The sequence below is a fragment of the Chenopodium album genome, chromosome 3 (genome assembly GCF_948465745.1).
Source record: "Chenopodium album chromosome 3, dcCheAlbu1.1, whole genome shotgun sequence".
Classification (NCBI taxonomy): Eukaryota; Viridiplantae; Streptophyta; class Magnoliopsida; order Caryophyllales; family Amaranthaceae; genus Chenopodium; species Chenopodium album.
In genome coordinates this window covers 25,007,592-25,025,801 of record NC_137836.1, presented here as the reverse complement: position 1 = coordinate 25,025,801, position 18,210 = coordinate 25,007,592, and the positions used below count along the sequence as shown (strand labels likewise).

Sequence of the window (18,210 nt, the reverse complement as noted above, 5' to 3'; positions counted from 1 at the left end):
AGTAGTTGCCCTATTTAGTGAAGTCGTGTTCGAAAATCCCAAGTGGTCGTGGTTTTCTCCTTGTTGGGCACAAGGAGTTTCCACGTAAAAATCTCTTTGCATCTCTTTATTTCGTTCTACGTTTTTAATTTCCGCAAAATTTGGGAACACTAGTTCCTACACAATTCACCCCCCCCTCTTGTGTGTTTTATCTAAGTTAAAACAAATAATACCCCAAATTTGCACATAACATTTAACGGAGGTAGTACTTAAATTAACCATGAACATTAATTAATTAAGGGGGTAGGTTATATTATTCAAAATAATCCAACCGAAAAAGACAACAAAATATTATAATCACTCCACTTCCTTCCCAATTCTTGTTAGTCAACGTCTCCCCCAAAATGAAATGGGAAAGATTCAGAGAGACAAATTCAGAAAAACAGGAGAGAGAAAAGCCAGCAGCATATTTGGTTTAATGTGGAGGAACAACTACTCATCTGAGCTCAAGCTCATCTTTATTGCTCTCCTCCTTTTCTGCTCCGTTGCCACCCTCTTTCAATTCCTACCCACCCGCTTTCTCCCCTTTTTTACCTCCGATGTCACCTCCTGCCCCACCACCACCACCACTCCACCACCTCCTCAACAACCCTCCGATCAGATCCTTGACAACGGAGTCTTAAAACGCTCCTTCTACGCAGTGGGGACCGCCGCGTACAATTTCGTCTTTATGTCCGCCTACCGCGGCGGTCCCAACACCTTCGCCGTCATCGGGCTTTCCTCCAAACCCCTCCACGACTACGGTCATCCCACCTACAACTGCGAGTACCAGTCCAACAACGGTTCACATTTTGCAGTCTCAGGGCAAAAACTTTCTTTCCAGGACTTCGGGTTCGCCCGTGCCTATGTCGTAGTAGTTGTCAATTGTACATTCCCTACAGGTACGGACTCTTCTACGGGTGGCCGTCTCCTCCTCCACGCCTCCACTAACGGCGGCTACGATCGGGATATTAACTCAATTGACACGATCATAGCCTTAAACGAACCCCCAAATTCGTGGCATCCATCACAATTTCTCGCCCCTCCTAAATACGACTACCTCTACTGCGGTAGCTCATTGTTCGGTAACCTCAGCCCTCAGAGAGTCCGCGAGTGGATTGCGTATCACATCAGACTGTTCGGAACGAAATCTCATTTTGTGTTCAACGATGCAGGTGGTATACACCCTGAAGTAATGGGTGTACTTTTGCCATGGATTGATCTTGGGTTTGTTACAATACACGATATCAAAGATCAAGAGGAATTCGATGGGTTTTATCATAACCAAATGCTTATACTAAATGATTGCTTACATAGACATCGATTCGATACGAAATGGATGTTCTTTTTTGATGTGGATGAGTATATTTTTTTGCCAGGGGAATCGTCTCTTGATTCGATCACGGAAACGCTCAAGGATTATACTCTAATCAATTTTGAACAAGTATCTATGTCAAACAGACTCTGCTTAGCTGAGGATGCTGGCCAAATTAAAATTAACAAGTATGTTCTTTTTCTCTCTATAAAATTTTCTTTTTCTGCAATTGTTGAATTTTTATTTGGTGAAGTTGCATATTTGGCGTTTGTTACTTTATTTTTCTTCAATTCTTCTTCTGAATGAATAAAAATGGGTAAAGTACCGGGATGTAGGATATATTATTTAAATTCAATTTTTAGAAAAATTATTAATGTAGGTAAGATATTGAATATTAAAAGATTGGTAATAGAAAATCACAAAAAGATTGATAGACTTGGTAATATAACTAATCAAATATTAAAATTAAAAATAAATATGAGTGGCAATTCCGGCAAAGAATCCATGTTGTTTGATCTCTGATACAGTATTATTTGTGCGTAATTTTAGTAGGTTAGTGAATGAATTTTTTAACTCAGGTTTGTGAACGAATTTTTTAACTCAGGTCTGTGAATGAATTTATTAATGTGGAAGTCGATCAAAATTAATAATGATATTAAAATTCATACCGGAGTAATTGGTTTTGAGAAAGATAAAGTCCCTCTATCTCTGTTTATTAACCTACTGTTCTTTTGCAAGTATAACTTCCAACCCGGTTCCTGGAAATCTATGGGGTCTAGGCATAATATAAGAAAAGAGTCCCTTATATAAACAAATTTTTTTATACGCAATAGTTTTAAATACTTCCTCCGTTTTTTTTATTATTGCATTATATAGGTTGGGTATAAATATTTTGGTAGTGGAAAAAAGTAAGAGAGAAAAAGGTAAAAATACAAATTTGTCCATGTGATATATTGATAAACTAAAAAGTAACTTAGTAAGTGTGAAAAAGCAAGGGTATGTTGGGTATTTTTAGTGTGAACACAAATAATTTTTTTCCTAAAGAGGAAATAGTGCAATATTTGTGAAACTTCCTAAAAAGGCAAGTGGTGCAATAATAAAAGAACGGAGGAAATATAAGACAATGAAAATAGTTTATATTATTTGAATAGTAAGGCTCCATACACAATAATGGAGTAATAACTTTGCATAATATTTTGATATTTGAATAAATATGAAATGGTGTAATTGAAAAGACTAATATTTTAAAGCAGATACTCATAGAAACCGGAAGATTAGAATAAGTGAAGAGGTTATATTGCATTGTTATTACTACTTATTTGACATCCAAGTAATTTAATGTTGATTGTTAACTAAATGCAATAATTATCTTTATTTAGAAAGTTTTTTTTTTTTATTTTTTTATTTTTTTTATTTTTTTTTATTTTTTTTAATGAGTAAAAACTACAAGTAAAATTCCACAACTATGCAAATTGATTTTTTGTAAATTTATGGGCTGCCGTGGGCCCTAGACGGCCGCACTCAAGGCCTACCCCTCCGGGCCAGCCCTGGTAACTTTAAAAAAAAAATGATCAAAAACCATCATGAATCTACAAGGTTAATACTTTGTCTCCCTCTATCTTTATTTATTGTTCTGATTCTTTCACCCCCTCTTGTGGTCTCCGACAAGGTGACCCTCTCTCTCCATATTTATTTTTATTTTGTATGGATGTTCTGTCCCGAATGTTATTGCTGGCTGAAGACATAAATTGTCTTAGTGGTATTAAAATCTCCAGACGAGCCCCCTCAATCTCTCATTTATTTTTTGCGGATGATGCAATGTTTTTCTTTAAATGTTCTCAAGATTCCTGTGAAACAATAGCTGATATCCTTGCTAGATTTGGGAAAGCTTCTGGTCAACAGATTAATTTTGCTAAATCCTTTGTCAAATTTAGCCCTTCGATTTCCCCAGAAATGGCAGAATTGTATAAATCCACCCTTCGAGTTCCTATTACTGAGAATATGGGTAAACATTTGGGAGTTCCTATAGATATATCTGGAAGGAAAGGGCCTTTGTTTGTTGAGCTTGTTGAACGTGTTAAAAAGAAAATAATCTCTTGGGCACACTGCAAACTCTCGGATAGTGCCAAACTCGTCCTTATTAACTCTGTTCTTTTGGGTATGGTGGCTCATGTTATGAAATCTTGCAAACTCCCGGTTTCCATCTCCAACAAACTTGATTCTCTCTTCACTAGATTTTGGTGGGCCAAAAGTGGAGAAAAAGGTATTCACTAGGTAAACAGACATCAAATTCAGCTTCCAAAAGGCATGGGGGGTCTTGGCATCCGTGCTACGGGTACTTACAATGATGCCCTTTTATTTAAGAATATCCTCAAAATCCATACAAACCCTCAACTGCTGGCTGCTCGGGTCTATAATGCAAAGTCTGATTGTATCCTATGTCCGACTTCTGACTTGCGAAAGCCTCCTCCGACTTATTTTTCCTGGGTTAGGAAGACTATGCATTCTCTCTCGGCGAGGATGAGAAAAGGTTTTGCGTGGAAAATTGGTTCCGGGGACAGTGTTCTAGCCTCTAGCTCCCCCCGGGTTAACAATAAAATTCCTATTGTTAACTCTAACCAAAACCTAAGACAGAGTGCTTCTTGGAAGGTCAAGGATTTCATTACCCCTCTTCGCTCCTGGAATGTGTGGCTTATCCGAGAACGTTTTGAGTGGGATAGTGCACAGGAAATCTTAACTATCGACCTCCCTTCTGAGGAAGAAGAAGACTTCCTGTATTGGACTTGGCATAAAGCAGGCACTTATACGGTTAAAACAGGTTATGCCTTTCTTGCTAACATAGATGGTCGGTCTGAGCCCTCCTATAGAAAAGAAGATCTTGATTTTTTCAGAATTGTATGGCATCTGGAGATCCCACCCAAATGGTGTTTGGGGTAAAAATACCCCCTATATGTGGACCAATGCCACCGCGACACCTGTCCGCAAGCTCAGCGCTCAATGAGCCAATTAGAGCATGACACGTGTCACTCAATGATAGAAGGGTGAAAATGGGCTCTAAGCCCACAACCTTAGAAATCGTAAAATGATGGGAAGCCAATCTACTTAGGTTAAATAACCTAAGAGGCACATATCCCAATGCTATATAAATACTGATCTTTACATCAGTTTCGGGGGATCGAATTCTCTCTCCAAGGGCAATGCCCCCCACATTTACTCTCCCTTTTCTCTACTTTCTCTCTCTAAAATACATTATTTCGGTCACTGACTTGATCGTCAGAGGCGGACCTCTGGCCCCCCCGGGGTCCGTTGTTTTGCAGGTGATCGGGTCGTTCGAGTGTTGCATTGCAGATCAGTCTCTCGAGGGACGTACACACCCTCCATTCGGGTACGTACAAAAAACCCCAAAACATTTGGCGCCGTCTGTGGGGAGACACATCTGTAATGGCACAACGGTTGTGGATCACCGACTCAAGAGAGGAGCCTCCTTTGGGAGGCAGCAGGCGTCATGAGGCCGGATGTGAAGTACAATAGGTGTCATGAGGCTGAATGTTGAGAGTCAGGCGGCCAAAAAGGCCTGTCAGACTAAGTCATGCATATTTGAAGGTTAAAGGGCAATGCCGTTTAATCTAAATTTTATTAGGGGAGAGACGGCTAAATTGGCCAACTCCACTATTTTAATCCGACTCATTTAATGAGTCGGTCGCATGCTCAGGCCACCCAGCCGGATCATACAGCCGGCATTTATGCTCAGTCAGGTGGTGACATGCTATCGGTGATTGATAGTTTGATACTATCAACATCACATAAATTGTATTACTACACACGTAATATTATCCAAGAGTAAACTCTTGTTATTAGTGGGGTACATGCATGCGGCAAGTATACTCATGCATTTCCATACTCCCAAGTTTTTGACAGCTAGCAAGTTTGATTCATTAAGCTTCATAAGCTACACTAGAGTCATCATGCATTAAAATAGCATAGGCGGCAAGTTTTAATACATACTTTCATGAGCAGCTTGTATATTCACCACATTGAAAGTAAGCTCCACGGTTGTATGTCATTCAAAGCCGCCTATGAGTGTCATGCGGCACATTCATTCAACATTGCTCAATACACCCAATGCTACATGCTATCGATTCATACGCAAGTCGGCAACCGGGTTGAGCATCAAGGTATCAAGTGTATGGATGACATATAGCTTCTAGGACCAGCCGTTGAGCTACCTAGACAACCTAGCTGATTTCTTGTGTTAGCATACACAAGCGGCCAAGTTTTTTCTTGTGTTAGCATACACAGACGGACTTTGTGCCGGCTGAGCATCATCTTTTACATTAGTGTACTCAGGCGGCATGGGGTAGCTTTGCTCCAACAGTGTCAGCCGGTAAGAGCCATGAACGGTGCCTCAATTAAACGGCTGCCATGGCTGCAATGCTACTATATTCATCATTATTATGATGTAATATATATATATATATATATATATATATATATATATATATATATATATATATATATATATATATATATATATATATATATATATATATATATATATATATATATATATTATGAGCTTAGTCAAACGGCAACTAAGCCAAACAAAGCTACAGACTCAGTGACACGATTGTCAAACGACTGCTTTGTTCTTCATTAAAACCGGCTATGTCATTGGCTCATTAAGCCCGGATGATGACCTGCTTCTTTCCTCAACCAAGCTCGACTGTGTGGTTTCTTTGTGGCTCAACCAAGCCCGGCTGAGGGGCATCTTTGTTCCTCAATCAAAGCCGGCTGTATGGGCAGCTTTCCTCGTCAATTTAGCCGGCTGTATGGGCAGCTTTCCTCGTCAATTTAGCCGGCTGTAGGGGCTGCTTGGTTCATACTCAAGCCCAGCCGCAAAGGTGCTTTGTTCTTCGGATACGTGGCTGCTATATTCATCAAATTGAGCGGTTGTGACGTTGGATTGTAACCAACCTATTTCGGCTGCAGTATTGGCTCATTGAGCTCGAACTTACTCCAAGCCGTCTGGGTCGTAATAAATCAATTTATAATTTTTGCGCTACATACTGCCTGGGTTGTACCCAATTAAATACCGGCTGTAGGGGTTGCTTTGAACAACCTCAAAGCTGGCTGCCATGGTTGCTTTGTTCAACCTCAAAGCCGGCTGTGATGTGAGCTTGCAAGAGAGCTCGATTGTCAAGGGTTGCTAATCACCCATAACCATATGTATGTGGTCGCATTTTCATTCAAAATCGGTCTTCTTTACCGGTTGTACCACTCATGAAGCAGCTTTATTGCGTGAAGTTAGTTGGGTTTCATGCAAAATTGCAATCATTATTATGATTACAAAAAAAAAATAATAAAAAATAATAATAAAAAAAAAAAAGAAAGAAAGCATGCAGCACTAACATTTTGTATGTACATACATTTTGGTGGAAAAAGAAAGCATGCGGCACTACTACTTAAGTATATATTATACATGTGAGTAGAATATTACTTTAGTATATATATACAAGGGTCAGAAGGTATTGAAGCCCAGCTTTATACAAGCGACTCTAATGTCGAGTCGAATAAGTTAGCATATGGCATACAGAAAGTACTCAATGTTGTCAAAGCTAACAAGAGAGATCGATTTTGAGCTTGGTCAAGCGGCAACCAAGCCGGCAGTGGGGCTGCTGCCTGCCACAATTAAGTGCGGTTCCTCAATTAAGCGGCAACCAAGCTAAACAAAGTTAGACATCATTGAAGCCGACTGTCGTTAAATGGCATTAATGTCCGGCTGCAGTGGCATTATTGCTCATCAATTAAGCTGTTCTGCTTTGTTCATTAACCAAGGCCGGATGTATTGGCTGCTAGGGGCTGTTAAAGTCTGCCCGACTGTACTGGCTGCTTGGATCAAGCGGCTGACACTACCTATTACGTGAGGTATATAAGCGGCTGTGCCATTAGATTGTAATCAACCTAGCCCGACTATGGCATTGGCTAGTTGAGCCTGACCAATCAATTATGTCCGGCTGCGTGGCGGCTTTGTTCATCATAAAAAGAGAAAGAGTCGGCTGACATTACATATTACTCTTATTTATACGGCTGTGGTTATTAATGTGCAAGCTTGGTCAAGTGACTGTTGCTATACATATGACGACATGCCGTCTAAGTAGTGAGCAAGCAATCTCTAATTGTTCTAGCAGCGAACTTCAACTCCATATCTCATTGGTTGAGCTCACTCAGTCGGTAATCATGGAGCCGCTCGACCTCCAATCTGATGCAAAGAAGGTCACCTTGAGAGAGCAGCCGCACCTACCGAATGTAGAGGTTGCTTTGCTCATCTATCCATCTCGGCTGTGGGCTGCTTCTTGTCCCAATTAAGCCCGGTTGCACTCAAACGGCTCTAAAGCCAATTTGGATGCGTTCTCTTATGTGAGCAGGGGCTGCTTTGTTCATCATTATTATGCAAAATAACCGCTTGTGTAATCAGTGATCAAAATCATTCTTCAAGCTCAGTTGCTTGACATCTCAAAGCCGACCAACCTTCGAGAACTTGTGTTCAAACATGTATAAGCTAGCACAGGCGGCAAATTAAGTTCAAGGCAAGCGGCATGAAATGACAAATGCCGCATGGTACTACAATAAGGAGCTTGCGATATCTCCGACTCCGATACGGGCGTTTGGCTTCCTGAGCTGGCAGGCCCCTGGAGCTTTCAAAGCAATTCAAAGCCGCACCAAGCGTTTGAATATTGGAGTTTGAAACTTAGTAGCAAATTTAACGTCCAAGTGGCGTGAGGCCAATTTAACGTCCAAGTGGCGTGAGGCCAATGGCCGGATACTAAACTACGTTTGAAACTTAGTAGCTAAATTAACGTCCGGCCGGATACTAAACTAAGTTTGAAACTTAGTAGCTAAATTAACGTCCAAGTGGCGTGAGGCCAAGGGCCGGATAATAAACTAAGTTTGAAACTTAGTAGCAAATTCAACGTCCAAGTGACATGCGGCCAATGGCCAGATAATTAAGCTAAGCACAAAACCGCTTAGTGGCTATATAGCCGGTCTCAACCTAGACCAGAGGCCAATGGCCGGATGGCTGCTTTTTCACAAATTCGCCTGTCCCAACATGGACAAAGGCGTTCGGCGACACCCCTCCGGGTGCAATCGTCGCAGAGAGAAGCCAACTTGCTTGCTCTACGTACCTATGCAGACGGCCACAATTGAACGACCAAATTGGTCAACTCATAGCCGTCTGACCAGAACAGTCTAAAAGAACGACCAAGTTTTCGGAACACCGGATGTCCTAAGACACCAGTTGGTGACCGACCAAAGTTCTTACATAGGCTTTTCACTCCAAATTGCACGGACTCTCCCGGTTGGGGCGAAAAAGAGTTGTACAATGGCTATACAACCGTCTTGAAAAAGACATGAGGCCAATGGCCGGATGGTTATACATTTTTTGTAAATTCGCCCGCTCCAATGTGAAATGTGGCGTCCGGCGACACCCCTCCGGGTGCAATCGTCGCAGAAAGAACTCTATCGTTTGCTTTACGTACGCATGCAGGCGGCAAAAATTGAACGACCTCATTGGTTAACTCATAGCCGCCTGACCTGGGTAATCTAAAGAATGACCAAGTCTTTGGGAACCGGATGTCCAAAAGACATCAGCCGGTGACCGACCGAAGTTCTAACCTAGATTACCTTCTGAAATTATACAAGTCCTCCCAATGGGGTAAAAGGACATTGAAAGTATAATTGGAAAACAAACACCCCAGGCGGCCATTTGCCTCCTGCCCTATGAAAAGTCAGGCGGCCATTTGCCTCCTGCCCTATGAAAAGTTAGGCGCCATTTGCCTCCTGCCCTATGAAGAGTCAGGCGGCCATTTGCCTCCTGCCCCCAGGCGGCCATTTGCCTCCTGCCCTATGAAAAGTCAGGCGGCATTTGCCTCCTGCCCTATGAAGAGTCAGGCGACCATTTGCCTCCTGCCCCCAGGCGGCCATTTGCCTCTTGCCCTATGAAAAGTCAGGCGGCATTTGCCTCCTGCCCTATGAAGAGTCAGGCGGCCATTTGCCTCCTGCCCCCAGGCGGCCATTTGCCTCCTGCCCTATGAAGAGTCAGGCGGCCATTTGCCTCCTGCCCCCAGGCGGCCATTTGCCTCCTGCCCCCAGGCGACCATTTGCCTCCTGCCCTATGAAAAGTCAGGCGACATTTGCCTCCTGCCCTATGAAGAGTCAGGCGGCCATTTGCCTCCTGCCCCCAGGCGGCCATTTGCCTCCTACCCCAGGCGGCCATTCGCCTCCTGCCTTATGGGATGTCAAACGTCTAAAAAATATTCTAAGTCACCCAAAGGTCATATGACCACCATAGTGGGGCTAAAAGAAATAAAAGTCGTCATCTGTCTAGTTCAGGCGGCAATCATTATAATGATTGATTAACTTAGAAAATATCATACCCTTTAAGGTATCAAATTTTCTAAGTTAATCAAATCTTTCTTTTATTGAACTAGACATATGCCGCCCATAGAGCTTTTGAACAAGCGGAAAATAAATCCTTGATTTCGAAAGGAGTAACTCCTCTTAAAAGAGAAATTACCCCTTTCGAGGGGCTAATGTTTGGGGTAAAAATACCCCCTATATGTGGACCAATGCCACCGCGAAACCTGTCCGCAAGCTCAGCGCTCAATGAGCCAATTAGAGCATGACACGTGCCACTCAATGATAGAAGGGTGAAAATGGGCTCTAAGCCCACAACCTTAGAAACCGTAAAATTATGGGAAGCCAATCTACTTAGGTTAAATAACCTAAGAGGCACATATCCCAATGCTATATAAATACTGATCTTTACATCAGTTTCGGGGGATCGAATTCTCTCTCCAAGGGCAATGCCCCCCACATTTACTCTCCCTTTTCTCTACTTTCTCTCTCTAAAATACATTATTTCGGTCACTGACTTGATCGTCGGAGGCGGACCTCCGGCCCCCCCGGGGTCCGTTGTTTTGCAGGTGATCAGGCCGTTCGAGTGTTGCATTGCAGATCTGTCTCCCGAGGGACTTACACACCCTCCATTCGGGTACATACAAAAAACCCCAAAACAAATGGCGTATTTTTTTATGGAAACTGGCTGTCAATGGCCTCCCCGTCAAAACCAATCTTCGTTCTAGGAAAATTGTCACTGATACCTTATGTGACTATTGTGGTGAAAAAGAGGAGAATGGTTTTCACCTATTCCTTGAGTGTCTATAGCTCGGTATGCTTGGGATAATTGCCAAATACCGAACTGCTCAAAACCTACCGGGCCCACTCTCCTTCGGGAATGGATCCGAAGTCATATCCTGCTCTTCTATAGTCAGGATGGAATACGTAGCCATCGTATTCAAACCTTTGTGGTTACTTTATGGGCTATATGGTTGACAAGGAACAAGCGAGTCTTTCAGAATGATAATGGCTATCTGAGATGTCTCTTTAGAAGTCTTGCAGAGGCTTCTAAGTTGTTACATGATTTTACCAAGATAGACACTAGATGGCACGAACTTGTTTCCACTATAGATATTCCCACTATTCCTCCCCCGGGTTTTTTACAAGCCTCGCTTGGACGTCTGTATCACGCCCTTCTTTTTAACGACTCCATAGTTCTAACCACTATTAGAGTTGATGGATCTTGGCACAAACAAAGTAAGCACTATGGGGTTGGTTGGACAATAGAGCTTCATCAACTGGGTGAAAGGGCAGCTGGAGGCTCTTCTGGAATTGCCTCTTCAGCCTTACAGGCTGATTTTTAGGCTTGCCATTTTGCTTTAAGATGGGCTAGTGAGAATGGTTATACTTCTATTAAAATTTTAACTTATTCTGCTCTATTAGTCACCACTTTGAGGAAAAAGAGGCCCTCGGAGATTCATAACCTTTGGACTATGAAAGAAATTATCAAGATTGGTAGCACCTTTCAACATTGCATCGTCCTTAAAGTTGATAGAACAGAAGTTAATCTTCCCCACCAAATCGCTAATCAATGCCGGGCCAATGCTAGCAGCTTTTCAACCTCGGCAATTTTTGATGTTTTTTAGTTTTTCCTTTGTGTTGTTTTTGTTTTTGCTGTTGTCAAAAAAAAAAAAAAAAAAAAAATATTGTTCTACTGTACTTTTGTGAGTGTAACTTTTTAAAAAATGACCAAAATCATCATGAATCTACAAGGTTTAATACTTTGTACTCCGTGTTACGGTAAATCTTGTTGAATTTGTTTAATTCGCTAATTTGAACTCACAGTTTTTGGACAAAGGGATCTAGGAATATTTTTTTTAAGACATGTTATAACGGGTGTTTTGTTGGTGGGATGAAAATAAGAGGGATAAGAAGGGAGAATAAAAATAGGGAATTGACAGGTGGGACAAGGATAAATAATTTTTATCTCATGTTTGGTAAGTATGGGAAACAAATTAGAGATAAGTATTGAATTTATAAAAATACCCTTACTAACTTCTACTCTTTCAATTACATTAACAGTAATTTGGTCTTTTAAAACTCATTTCTTATCCCTTCCCCTTATACCACCCCCTTAGTTATAGAAATGGAGGGATAAGTGGGTGTTTTAATCCTTATCCCTAACCCTCTTTCTCATCCCTCCAAACAAACACTAAATTTCTTCTATTTCTTGTCCCACCCTTTTTATCCCCCTAAACAAACACCCTCTAATGATTGTGGAAATTTTTATGGGGAAAACAAAAGAAGACCCAAGGTGTAATTTAGAAAATTTGTGGCAAGGGAAGCGATAAATTATGATTAAATACTCCCTTCATCCCCCTTACTAGCACATTTTGATAGTCCCTTATGGACAAATTTTAGTCCCAAAATGTTCACCTTATTTATTTTTTCCAACAATCGTTAATATTAAATTTTTACCAAAATTTCCTTCAATTTGCTATAATATTTGTAAAAATTTAAATTTTCCATGTAAATTTTGTTTTTTCATGTACTTTTATTACTTTCTCTCTCTACTTTTTTGCATACTTAATGTCAATTTACTTTTTCAATGTACGTTAACTATTCTTATTTGTGTTTATTAATTCCCGTGAAAAATGCCCATAAGAGCATGCCCAATGGTTAACCAATTGGGTTGGTTATTAGGAGAGAGAAACTGAAAAAATAATAAAAAATTGAAGAAAGTGAAAAAGTTGGGGGGATTTTTTTTTTTTTTACACTCAAGTTGGGGGGATTTTTCAATAACCTGGTTATTCTCGTAACCGGTTATTTGGGGTTGGTTATACAATAAAATATTGCAAGTGGGTGGGTTTTTATGACAACCCTTGATGACGTGACACAAGAGGATTGTGACACCTATTTTTTTAATCAATGGCTGAGATTTGCTCTGATTTTTATTATCGTTGTAATTTTATAACGACCATAACTTTTAAAATACAATTCTAAAAAAAAAAAAAAAACGCCAATGACTTTATTTTAGTTTTCTCTATAAAATGAGCCCAATATTGAGGTAGTTTGAAATTTTTTTTTTAGTGAATATTACTCTCTTTATTATCAAATTGTGTAAAAAATGAATATTCCAAAATCTAATTAAAAAAAAAACCCACAAAATCTCAAAACTCATCACAACCCCAAAATAATCCAAATCTTCATAAATTAACGAATTTAGTAAAGTTGCAATTATTGTGTATTTCTTAATTATTGTGTATTTCTTAATTAACGACTAATAACTTACTAATTAAATAATATAATGCATTAATTTTAAACATAAGTCATTTTATTTAATTAATGTATGCTAATAATAATTATTAGTTTTAATTTATTATTACCAAGTGCATTAGTTATATATAATAGGATTTAAGAGAGATATTGTGTGGTTGGGTTGGGTAAAAGTAGGAGAAAGAAAATGTATAACCAAAAAGTTGTGGCTATTGGGAGACATTGGTTATTAAATGGGTATAAGAGTGGTTATAGGTGAGGTGGAAGATGTAGAAATTAATAAAATAAGCAATAACCACAATGCTTGTGGGCAACCATTGTGTTTGCTCTAAGGGACTATCAAAAGGGGACGGAGGGAGTATTAATTATCATAATGTGATATTATTACGTCTTTGCATAACTATAAATAATACAACTTTGACTAGCATTTATTTTGAAACGGATGGAGTATTCGCTAAGATTCAAAGTATTTGACTAGCACACATGATAATGCATAAGTTTGATTACACATACATGAACTCCCTTTGAACTCGGATTACTTTTCGTTTTTTTCCATTTTTTTGTTCTACTTTTTGTTTTATCCTTCTTTTAACAAACATATTCTTTTTACGGTTTATTTCTTTGAACTCACAATAATTTCACCTTCATCATCTATTATCTCTTACTTATTTACCTTTTTATTATCAATACACTCATTTTTTGCATTTTCTCTCATTTAAATTATCCTAGCTTATGTTATACACACTCAATTTTTTTTTAAATAATTATTTTCTTAAACTGTATTTTTAATACTACCTCCATTACATATTATTTGCAACGATTTGACATAAAGTAGAGAGGAAAAATGTCTAATCGCTGCAAATAATATGTAACAGAGGTAATATAATTAATCGATATGATTCTAATGTAATCTTATGACTTTTGACTACCACAATTCTTTAAAAGTCAACGGCTGAGATTATTGGTTTTTTGATTTTTTATTAGTATTTTTAATTAAAAATAGTTTTTTAATTATTTTAAATATATTGTTATCTTTCAGAAATTATTTTTTGTATAGTATTTTTAAAATCCTATAAATAAAAAATATATATAAAATACTATATTAGAAATGATTTTCAATTAAATGATTTTTTTAAAAAAAATCTCAGTCGTCCATTTTAAAAAATTATGGATGTAAAAAGTCATAAAGACTATATTAGAATTTTCAAATTAATTGTGTATAACATACTTCATTCACCTTTTATCAATAAAAACACATTTTTTGCATTCTCTCATTTCAATTATTTTAGTTTATGTTTTATCCACCCAATTTTTTAATTTTATTTCATGATTAGTTTAGTATCGTGCGTTGCACGAATTAAGTAGTTATAATTTGTTTAAATAATTGTCAATTTTATTTCAAAAAAAAGTGTGATCATAATCTCAATTTTGGGGTTTTAGGGTTTTGAGGTGGTGATTTTAGCTTAGGTTGGCGGCGACATGGGGAAGGGGATTTGGGCTTTTGACGACACCATTTTGGGGGTGGTAATGCTAATTAACATTCTCTAATGTACGTAACTATTGTGGCTCTCAAAGGTTATTGTTGATAAAATAGTGTGAGGTGGAGGTCACAATTTAAACTTTTAAAAAACATGGGCACAACTTAGAAATTTGGTAATTTAAGGGGCAGAGTTTAGAAAAATCCAAAAATAAACAAAATAAAAAAATGAAAAAAAAAAAACCAAAACAAAAACTTAGGCACATAAATAAAAAGAAAGACAGTGGATTATTATTATTATTATTATTTTTTTTTTTTTTGTCCAAATTTTAAATTGAGTTAAGGGAACTAGAAAGAAGATGTTTATAAATATAATTCTTTTATTTTAATTTGCACGCTCATCTTACAGTGTTGTTTTGGACGAGAACAATGAAATAAAGTTGTTGTCCTGATTTTCCCAACTACTATGGAGTATTACTACAAAGCTGAGGTCCTAAACTAATCTTTTAAGTTTTAACTGACATGTTAGTTGGGAATAATTGACTGGATTAGTGCTTTAGATTTATTACATTTATAAATTATATAAATGTGGTGCGTCACATGCTAGCACATTTTTTATATGCTGTTCATTGTCCATTCTCCGTATAATAGGGTCAAGTTGCACATGAATGTACTTGTTTAATTAAATGTTACTCCGTATTATCTTTAGGTTGGGTGGGTGATGGCTAATTTGAAACTTGCCCGCTAGCAATTATTGGAGTTTACTACCAGCATGATTGATAAACTTTGATTGAGAATATTAGAATTTAGAAGTAACACAAATAGACAATACACGTAGAATTAGTACTTCCTCTTTTTTTTTTTTTTTTTTTTTTTTTTTTACTTGCAACAGAACTTTTAGCATTTTATTTGAGGAGATGATTAATGAATAAAGCTGAATGAATAAAGCTATGTAATTTAAATCGTAGTAACTTATACCTTTTTTCTTATAGGTGATAAAATTTTGTGAATTAATTTATCCGTTTACCCAATCTAATATCTCCCTTAAAATGCGTGTTAAAGGGGTGTGTTACATGTAAAAAAATATGGAGAAAGTATTTAATAATTAAGGACATTTTGTGAGAAACTACCTTTTAAATCAATATTTTTGCGAGAAACTACCTTATAAAAAAAATGTTGTAATAAACTACCTTATAAAATTAGTACTTCCTTTTTTTTTTTTTTTTTTTTTTTTTTTTTTAATACTTGCAACAGAACTTTTAGCATTTTATTTGAGGAGATGATTAAATTAGGAAAATGAATGAATTAAGCTATGTAATTTAAATCGTAGTAACTTATACCTTTCTTCTTATAGGTGATAAAATTTTGTGAATTAATTTATCCGTTTACCCAATCTAATATCTCCCTTAAAATGCGTGTTAAAGGGGTGTGTTACATGTAACAAAAAAAACGGAGAAAGTATTTAATAATTAAGGACATTTTGTGAGAAACTACCTTTTAAAGCAATATTTTTGCGAGAAACTACCTTATAAAAAAATGTTGTAATAAACTACCTTATAAAAGCTAAATGTTGTAAGATACTACCCCTTGGTCGGAAAGTGAGAGTTGACTAAATTTTTCCTGGCGTTGACCAAGTCATGTGCCGGTCACATGATTTTTAATTCATCTTGGGTATTATATGGATAGGCTCAGGGAAAATTAGGGGAAAATGGGGAAAGATGAATTAAACGTCACGTGACCGGCACATGACTAGGTCAACGCCGGAAAAATTAAGTCAACTCTCACTTTCCGACCAAGGGTAGTACATTTAGCTTTTATAAGGTAGTTTTTTACAACATTTTTTTTTATAAGGTAGTTTCTCGCAAAAAAAATGCTTTAAAAGGTAGTTTTTCACAAAATGTCCAATAATTAATTACGAGTATTTAACTACCACAATTTTTGAACTTTGAGTCATGTTTGCCAACAAAAAATTTTGGATATTAATATATCTTTTGGTGTTTAAAGAGCCACAATGGTGGGGTGAGAATCAATTCCAGGAAAGGGAAGCTCTAACCACTTGAATTATCCCTCACTCTCTCTGATATTAATATACTCCGTATTTAGTTATTTAAGCAAAATATATAGTAAGAGGGATATTTAAGAAATAAATCATTTAACAAGGCTATACTATTTTTCCGCTATCAATGGGTCTTTTTTAAGATTGGATTAATCATTTTTGTACCATGGCATGTTGTTGATATTTCTAAATTTCTTACCATTTCCAAATTTATCAGGAAATGGGGCTTCGAGGAGTTGGTGTACAAGAATGCGAAAAAAATGAGGAGAGATCAGAAGTACGCTATACAACCAAAGAATGTGTATGCAACAGGGGTTCATAGTTCAGAGAACTTTGTAGGCAAATCAACACGACTACCTAACAATATAATGAAGTACTATCACTACCATGGCACGGTTGCTGAGCGGCGGGAGCCGTGCAGGCAATTCCTGAAAGATGATTCTATGACCATAGAAAAAACCCCATATGTTCGAGACAATGGCATTAGATTGATGGGCCCTTTAGTCAAGAAGTTTGAGCTCAACACTATTGGTACTAAGCTTCAATCAACTAGGCTCTAATATTAGCTTAAACAAATCTTTTAAACATCATTGTCGTCTATTCTATTTTTTTTATAATTTATTTTTTATGACATTATTATAACATTACATTGTACTCCTATTGTTTAATTTTATACATAAAGTATACAATATAGATCCATAAGTGAAATCATTTTCGAAGTACTTACTCTCTTTATTCCATAATATTAAACACAATTTTTTTTTTTTCCACTATTCATATCAATTGTTATTAACTTATAATTAATTGTGGAGGTTTAAACTCACACATTGACAAATGTTTTTATTTTTATTGAGTCAAATTTGTTTTTTGGTGTTTAGAGAGCCACAAGGGCGGGGGTGAGAATCGATCCCAGGATCTCCTGAAACCGGGAGGGAAACTCTAACCACTTGAGTTATCCCTCACTCTCTTTTTATTGAGTCAATTATTATGAAAGTTTTTTAATCATTTTTTTAGGTTGCGTAATGGATATACTCCCTTGGTTTTTTCAAAGTGTTATACTTCCTCCACTTTTTTTAGTTGTAACAGTTTGAATTTTGCACTATTTTCATATCTCACTTTAACTAGCTTTGGTAATTTATATATTAGGAAAATTTAGTCATGTAGGATCTTAGTTGTATTCATCTCGATTTATTCTTTCATAATTTCATAATTTTACAATTTTTGCACATTAGTAATTAAAGATATTAACAATTGAAATAGTGCATTGGCAAGCGTGAAAAGAGAAGTCTTGTATCTATTAAAGGCATGTTCTCTTCAGATTATTTTCAGCTTAGTTCTGTTTAGTTTAGTTCAGTTCAGTTCTTAATTTCCTTCTCACATAAATATTCAGTTCAGTTCAGTTCAATTCGGCTCATTTCAGTCAATCAGAACAAACCATAAGAAACAAAAGAAGAACATTCTAAAAGCGACCATATTATTTTAAGTGTAGCGGTTACATGTTTGGCAAAGCACTTCATTTTAAAAATAGGAAAAACTAAAACTAATAATTTTACGTTTGCAACTTATGCTGAAAACAATCCCAACTTCAAATAATCTGGAAATAATCCCACATTTACCCCTTTTCAGTTTAAAACGACCCCTTTTACCTATAACCTCATTAACAGGTTAATG

The 18,210-nt window shown here is 37.3% G+C and overlaps 1 protein-coding gene across 1 annotated transcript; it reads left to right on the top strand.

Annotated features, from left to right (window-relative positions):
• The first annotated feature begins 379 nt into the window (after positions 1-379).
• Positions 380-17,261, top strand: LOC145612764 (galactan beta-1,4-galactosyltransferase GALS3-like). The gene is made up of 2 exons (XM_081668058.1): positions 380-1,521; positions 16,757-17,261. The coding sequence occupies exons 1-2, from the start codon at positions 389-391 to the stop codon at positions 17,097-17,099; spliced, it is 1,476 nt and encodes a 491-aa protein (XP_081524184.1). The 5' UTR covers positions 380-388; the 3' UTR covers positions 17,100-17,261.
• The last annotated feature ends 949 nt before the right edge of the window (positions 17,262-18,210 follow it).